This window comes from Impatiens glandulifera, chromosome 1, assembly GCF_907164915.1.
Source record: "Impatiens glandulifera chromosome 1, dImpGla2.1, whole genome shotgun sequence".
NCBI classification, from domain to species: Eukaryota; Viridiplantae; Streptophyta; class Magnoliopsida; order Ericales; family Balsaminaceae; genus Impatiens; species Impatiens glandulifera.
Window position 1 is genome coordinate 88239991 of NC_061862.1, and position 7851 is coordinate 88247841.

General features: G+C 26.5%; 1 protein-coding gene across 1 annotated transcript; it reads right to left on the bottom strand.

Moving 5' to 3' along the window:
• Nucleotides 1-2341: 2341 nt before the first annotated feature.
• Nucleotides 2342-4521, bottom strand: LOC124922104. The gene is made up of 2 exons (XM_047462830.1): nt 4380-4521; nt 2342-2894 (listed from the first exon to the last, which is right to left on the bottom strand). The coding sequence occupies exon 2, from the start codon at nt 2889-2891 to the stop codon at nt 2580-2582; it is 312 nt and encodes a 103-aa protein (XP_047318786.1). The 5' UTR covers nt 2892-2894; nt 4380-4521; the 3' UTR covers nt 2342-2579.
• Between the last annotated feature and the right edge of the window lie 3330 nt (nt 4522-7851).

The window sequence follows — 7851 nt, forward strand, 5'->3', positions numbered from 1 at the left end:
CAAATTTCATAAGCTTTGTCAACATTCATTTGAGGTATCACAATGCTAATTATTTCATCAATATCATCCTCCATCTTTGCCTTTGTCGCACTTAGAAATTTAGATTTAAACCTAGATCGAAACAATCAAAAGATTTGTAATAATAGTATATTGCGATGTCATTTGGTCACAGATGGACTCAAATTTTAAACTAAATTGTCCAACCTTAAAGGTATGTTTGTAGGAGTAGAATTAAAATTGACATTAGAATTATCTATTTTATTAAAATATTGGTTTGATAAGACCATTAAGGATAATATAGTTAAATGTCAAGAATTTTGTTTAAGTTTCGAGTCCAATTAAAAAAAATATCGGTTAAACATTTTATCTTCTTAAATTCAAAAACAAAATATCGGTTTCACATGTTAACTTCTTAAATTTTTTTAAAAAAAATATACATCAGTTTATAATTTTAACTTACTAAATAAAAAAAAAAATACCGGTTCAAGATTTTAACATCCTAAATTTAAAAAAGAATATCGATTGAAAACGTTAATCATGTATTAAATGATAAAATAATAAGTTATTTTGTTTAAATTAACATAAAAAAAATCATACAATTCCTAACAAAAAAAAAGAGTGAAATTTAAAATTATAAAATTACACTGAATTAAATTTCATTAAAATTTTAATTTTAATTCTAATTCTTAATAATAAAATATCTATTAAACTTAATAATTGAAATTAGAGCTCTCAGTTTTAATTTTAATTCCGATTCTTAGATTAGTGAATCGTGAATGACTATGGAAGTTTTGTGGCTAATTATTTCTCTAGTTTGCCAATTATATTACCAAGATTGTCTGCATCCAAATGAAAAACAATAATATTATGATGAACAAGTTATTAGATTTTATCCCATATTATAAAATCAGTTTAGTTTATGAATAATATTAATGCAGAAATATAAATAAATTTATGATTTTTTTAGTAACTGTAAGTTTAGTTTTCAAATGTTACTTTTATATTGTATATGTTGCCATGTGAAGAGAGAGCCTACTAAATTTATCTCTCCATGTAAGTGCTTCCTTAAGAAGGAATTACTTAAAATGGATAATGGTCCTGTCGACAATATTTAACATTTTAATCATCCACTCTAAATGAAGGCAACTAACATAAAATATTGAATTTAAAACGTGAAGTAGCAGAACAATATAAAGGATAGAAATTTGAAAGATTCTTTTTAATTCATTATAGCTAGCAAAAAAAAACATACAAATATCAAACTTGTAAATGTTCAGAGGCAACTCCAATTGTAAGGAAGAAGGATAAAGCTCAACGAAGGAGTAGTTGTTAAACACTCATTATTATTGAGATGCAATATACGTAGTGACCACAAAGAGCAAATGACACATACAACATTACACAATCTCTAACCAATATATCCATTCCTAAACCCAAAATGGAGTAAATATTACATCAAAGTAAATGTCACATCAAACAGTAATTAATCTCCAACTCAAAAATTCATTTTTAAACTCAAAAAAATATTCTATAAATATTACATTTTACCCTAACTTTTTAACTTTGTCAATAACCACTTATATATTTATCAATTTTACAAATTAAACCTCAATATTTTTTCAAACTCACACACATTAAAGAAAATTATGTTAAAATTAATTATAAATCAATAATTTATACACATAAAAAAATTAAACATTATAAAATAAACACAATATAGATTATTTAAGTATTTTTTAAGAAATGTAATTATTGTATTTTTTTAAATTTTAATTTTTTTATCAATATTATTTATTACTATAAATTTATGATACGTAAAAAATATTAATAATAATATATATAAGATAAAAATAAAAAATTAAATATATAAATAAATTTATACAAAACTAAATATAAAATTCAATTAAATTAATAGTTAAAAGGATAAATAAAAATTTTAAAATAAATTATATAAAAAATATATCTAAATTGAAATATCTGTAAAGTTGAAGGGCTGTTTATTATTTGATTAGAAAGTTGAAGGGTTATTTATTATTTGATTAGATTTTGTTGTGTTTGAGGAACTGTAACAACACAAATATACACCAATATAAGTTGTTTGAAGAGAGAAAAATATGTTATTCCTATTTTGAATTTGGATATGCAATAGGGTTAGAGCTAAAAAGAGATTATAAGAATGAATTTGCAGTTCTGTTGGAGATGGTCTTAGAAGAAGAGAAATTGATGAAAACGGGAATGCTATATATAGCATTCCATCGATAGCATTCCCACCGAATTAGAGTGGATCCAATGAATCCGTGTATAAGGTAATTAATTTACTGTTCATTAATTATATCCCTTATCCAAACATCTCTATTCAATCATAACAAAGAATGCTATCTTCAAGGTCTAAAAAAAGGAACATTTAAAATACATTATATAAAAAAGAGTCCTGCACAACAAAAGAGGACAAAAAAAAAGTCACTAAGAACGCTGATTAGTGATTACTATCTTCCCAGGAATAAACCCTGATATTAAAAAAAAGTCACATTTTGTAATTTTGAAATGCAAAATGGTCTCTTTTTCTTTTTCTTTTATTTTTACTTTTTAGATTCAGTCCATCCAAGGCCGGGTCTCTTAATCTCCTCTTGAGGATCTTCATATTCTCGAGCATCACGAAGAGAAGCTTCGAAATCTGTTGAGTCACTTGCAACCGGAAGAAAGCTGCTAATGTCATCTCTAGCTCCAAATCCTCCTGCCCTCGTCACATCGTCTGATGAAATGGAAGCTTCCATGTTCACTTCGGCCGAAACAACTTGCCCCACATTTTCATCTACGATGGGTTGTTCTTGTCTCGAATCACCTGTTAGATCATCCAATGCAACTTCCTTTGATTGCTTTTTATCATCCATAATCTGACAATAACACAGTCATTTTTCTATGAACTTGTAATCTAAACAAAATCAGGTATCGTTACTATTGATATCCCACATGTTTGTATTTATTTTCATTGAATGAATTCCTTTTATATAGCAAAAAGAAAGAATAAAAGAAGAAGGCAGGGAAGAAGAACATACAGGAATCAAGTTTAACTTCTCCTCTCTATATCAAGTGATGATAACAATCATAAGAATAGCAAGTTCTAGTGTCCCAAATTTATATATTATGGGAAAGAATAATTTAGACATGAAAAACTTGAATTGTATCTTAATGCAATATGAAATCGTCAAATTTGTAGTTGTATGGGATATTGTTTGCTTTGATTTGGTTTCTGATTGTTTTCTAGATAATGATCTAATTAAATTCTAGTGTTATTTTTTACTTCTATTGGACTTACTGACACTGATCTAAAACAATAAAAGAATAAACAGTAGAACAACAACCTCTTTGTTATCACCTTTTATGATCCGGATGATGATCTACATTTATTGTATTTGTGAAAAATCACAATGATCCATAAAATAACCTGAATTGTTATTTAGAAAATATTATCTTTATATCAAATTAAGCAAAAGGAATCACATTATAATCTGGATCATAAAACAAGAGATCATCTTAATTTATACCAAATGAAGCAAAGTAAAACTATAACCTGGATCATGACCTTTAGAACAATCTTATGCCAAATGGAAAGCAAATCACATTCAATTTTAAATTTGACGATTATTCAAAGGGTTCAAAGGGATCGTGATTGTGACAAAATACAATTTTTCAAATCACGCCTGCCTGCCTACCTACCTACCTACCTACATCTCATCAGGGTGATACGAATTCTATAAATTATGGGAACTCAATGGTTTATAAATCTCAAAGACTAAACTATCCTCACTAGTGACAGAACTCAAATTAGCATCTTTAAAAGCCATATTCAACAATCTACAACTTGTTCTAGCAAGTGCTTAAGCAGAATGAAAGAGGAAAGAGTGATGATTAAGCTCAAGAACATGGGTTGGGCACCACCAGCAGCAAGTTAGTTCTACACAAAATGACATTGCTGATCTTTTTTGTATCTTAACAAAATCGCATGACATTTGAACCTAAGGAGGAAAACTATGGCAAGAATGAAATAGAACAAACAACAATATGTCAGGTTCAAAACAAGGTTCGTAAATGAGTATCATTTCATTCCAATTTCAATGATAAGGTTAGAAAAATCAACTCGTTAACTTGTGAAGAAAGAAAAACTGCAAAGTTTACCGTATGAATTTGTGGGTTAGGTCTAATTCGCATGGAATTACTAGAAGCTCTATCATTGAAAACTGGGGCTACTAGGGATTGTCGTCTAACTTATGTAAAGAAACAGAAACAAGTTCTAGTTTTCTTCCTAATTGATAACATCAAACAGACAGATATAGGAGATTAAACTATAGATATAAGCATAAGAGATTGAGTGAAAGAACCTGGAATGTGAAAATAAACCGCCAATTCCAGTATTTCGTTTCTTTTCTATCTCTATCTCTACCTTCTTCTTGTTTCTAATGACGACGTCGATAACAGTTCTCACCGTCCTCACTCCTCTCTCTCTCTCTCTATATATAGTTCTTCTTCGTTGGAACTGTAATCGGACTTCGGACCCTCCATATTTGCAGATCAGTTGGATCGGGTCAATAACTAATCTGATATCTTATACGGGTTAAATATCAATTTTATTATATTAAATAAACCCGATCCGACCTGCAATAAGGGAATTTTTTTATTTATATTTTATCATCACTCTATATTTTACTCTACTTTTTGTTTGACCTTTTAATTTTTTTACTTTTTTTTTTAGATATCCAACTTTATTATACACAAATTCAACTACAACCTTTTCTTAAATAATTTTAAAATAATCAAATACAAGGATAGCAAACAAATTTGAAACGAATGAGGTATCTAATGATTATGAGGGAGGGTGATTAAGGTAGTAATGATTAAATATAAATTAAAATGTATATTTATCTCGATTCTCTTAATTAATAATTTGTTTTGCTTCTCTCTATTAATAATTTATTTTTTACTTCTTATTTAATAATTTATCTTTTATTTGTAAATACATGTTTATATATTTGGTTACTTTTATTTATTTATTTATATTATTTTTAAAGTAATAAAAGAGTTCATAATAAATTAAATAATAATATATATATTAAAATATATATTATATTTGATAAATATATATTTAAGAGAATATAAAATTCTTAATTATTTTTTTAATTAGTTATATTTACAGTTAATAATTTAAATATTTATTTTTTTTTAAAATAAATAAAAATAGAATAAATAAACAAATCAATTTAATAAAATATATAAATATATAATTTTTAAATATATATATATATATATATTTATTTATTTATTCAAACTTTTCCGTTCTTTCTTTAAAAAAATATTTTTTTATTTTTTATTTTTGTAAGAAATTTATTAGAAACTCAATCCATTATAGTTAATAGTTTGAGTTACATTTATATTGAATATTAGTATTTTATGATTTAAGTTGGATTACCTTAATAATTAAGAATTTGTTACTGATATAATTTTAAATAAAATAAAAAATAACAAAAATATTTAATAATACATTTTAAATTATAAAATATATATAATATATATTAATAATTTTAAAATATTATTTATAATAGTTTAAGAATAAAATATTAAATAGAGATAAATTACTAAATAATAACTTTAAATATTAAACAATTGAGAAAATATTAAATGCTTTTATGGTGACATTTACCGTGTATAATTAAAAAATAAAAAAAATGTTCTAATAACACATGTACAATAACATATCATTTGTTGAATGAATTTGTTGCATCATTGGTTATTAATTTTTAGCACTCAAAATATATTATTTATTTTTTAAAATAAATTAATTATTATTAATTAAAATAATTAAATTTAAATATTAAATAATAAGATAAATTTGTAATAATTAAAATTCTAATCTAAAAGATTTCAATAATTTTATAATATTTTTTGGAGTGACTCCAAAAATTTATAACGATGAATGATGAAATAAAGCAAATCGAACAAACCAATCATACGGTGTTGGAAGAACTTTTACCAAATATTATAAGTGGTAATGAAATTTGTCTTTGACCAATGATTGGTAAACAACGCCAAAAGAAGGTTTTTGTCAAATGATAAATAACCATCTATGTACATGAATAGAAAAATGAGAAATCATTATCAATAATGGGAGGATACATATTGGAAGATCAACTTTAGTGAAAAAAATCAGATTCAGACTCGAAAAATGTTGCTAATAAGGAGACAACACAGACTCGAATAATGATCACCAAGATAATCGGAATGTATGTGTATCAAATGATCCACCAACATTTAAAAATATTGTTTAAATTATAAAAGAATTGGAATGAAAAATTTGATCCAATTAGTGAGAAAAAAACAAGACACCCAAACCAAACTAAAGAAAACAATAGAGGGTAAGAAAAAAAAAACTTTTAACTTCTCATAAAAGTTTTATTTTGTTTTTTTTAAAGAAAATCCTTTAAATCGATTGTGATTTTGAAATATATTTAGTATTTACATATAAATTTACATACATCAAGTATATATATACACTAGTAAAAATAAGTCTTTTACCGAAAGTATAACTAATCTGTTCGTAAAAGTTATATATATCTGTTGGTAATACCCCTTTGCCGACAAGTTGTAAGATTGTCGGCATTGTTCTTGTCGGTAAAGGTTTAAAGGCTTTAGCCGACAGATAACAAAACTGTCGGTAAAACTTATACCGAGAGATTTATGCATATCTTTCGCCATATCCTTTTCTGAGAGATATGATTAGATCTATCGACTTTAATTATAAAATGACATTTTAACATAGATTGTATTTCTTCTAATTAGACTAACAACAACTCGAATATATAAAAACCGAATAGACTATTTAATCTTTTTTTAGATAAATAACGAAAGATTTATTGAAATCTTTCAGAAATGCCTTTACCGAAAGATTCATTGAAAATCTTTCGGTATAGCCTTTACCAAAATATTTCAATGAATCTTTCGGTATCACATTTACCGACAGATTTCAATCACCTCTCGGTATCATCTTTCGGAATTATGTGAATAGGCTTTTCCGACAGATTTATGTAAAACTGTCGGAATTATGTAAATAGGATTTTCCGATAGATTCCTTGATATCTTTCGGTATTCCCTATATTTTTAATGATTTTGTTTATTTTTTACGTAACATTAACTTGTCAATTATCAGCCAAACAAAAAGAAATACAATACAATTTATAAACAAAAAATTCATTACATTTCCAAAATTCTTAATCCAATACGAAATAGAGTATATTAATCCAAAAAGTACTTATCCAAACATGATAAACTAATCCACATCCAAAAAGTACGTAATGCATGAAAAACACATTTACTGAAATGTACTAACTCGGGGGTGGTGGTTGATACGGTAACTATGATAATATAAATGCAATTTTTTATTAAGATTCCGTCAATTTAGCTTGCATTTTGTCATTGTTACTTTCAAGTTTATTGACTCGCGCCCGGAGCTGTTGGTTCTCCTCCCTTAGCGACGACCCTCCACGTTGAGAATTGTCACTCATCCGCCGATCACCGTGAAAGCGCGATGACCGCACGCCTGACTCCATACCTATCACCGTCTCGTGTCGTTGGGGCCCAAACACTCTCTTGGTCACCTTGAAGTCGGAGATATCATCTATGTTAGTAATTACTTGCTCCATCTCCGTCTGCACATTTTAAAATTTTATTAAATAATTAAGCTATAATTCTATTAAATTTTCAATTAAACTTTAATTTACGATCTTCTCTTGTGACAGTCGGTCCGACATTGAGGTCGGGTTGTCTTTGGTGACTCTCGGGGTTTGAGTCTTTCTAAACCTC

What these genes read in the sequence shown, in the direction of transcription:
- LOC124922104 (XM_047462830.1), bottom strand. Translation starts at nt 2,891, where the DNA reads ATGGATGATAAAAAGCAATCAAAGGAAGTTGCATTGGATGATCTAACA.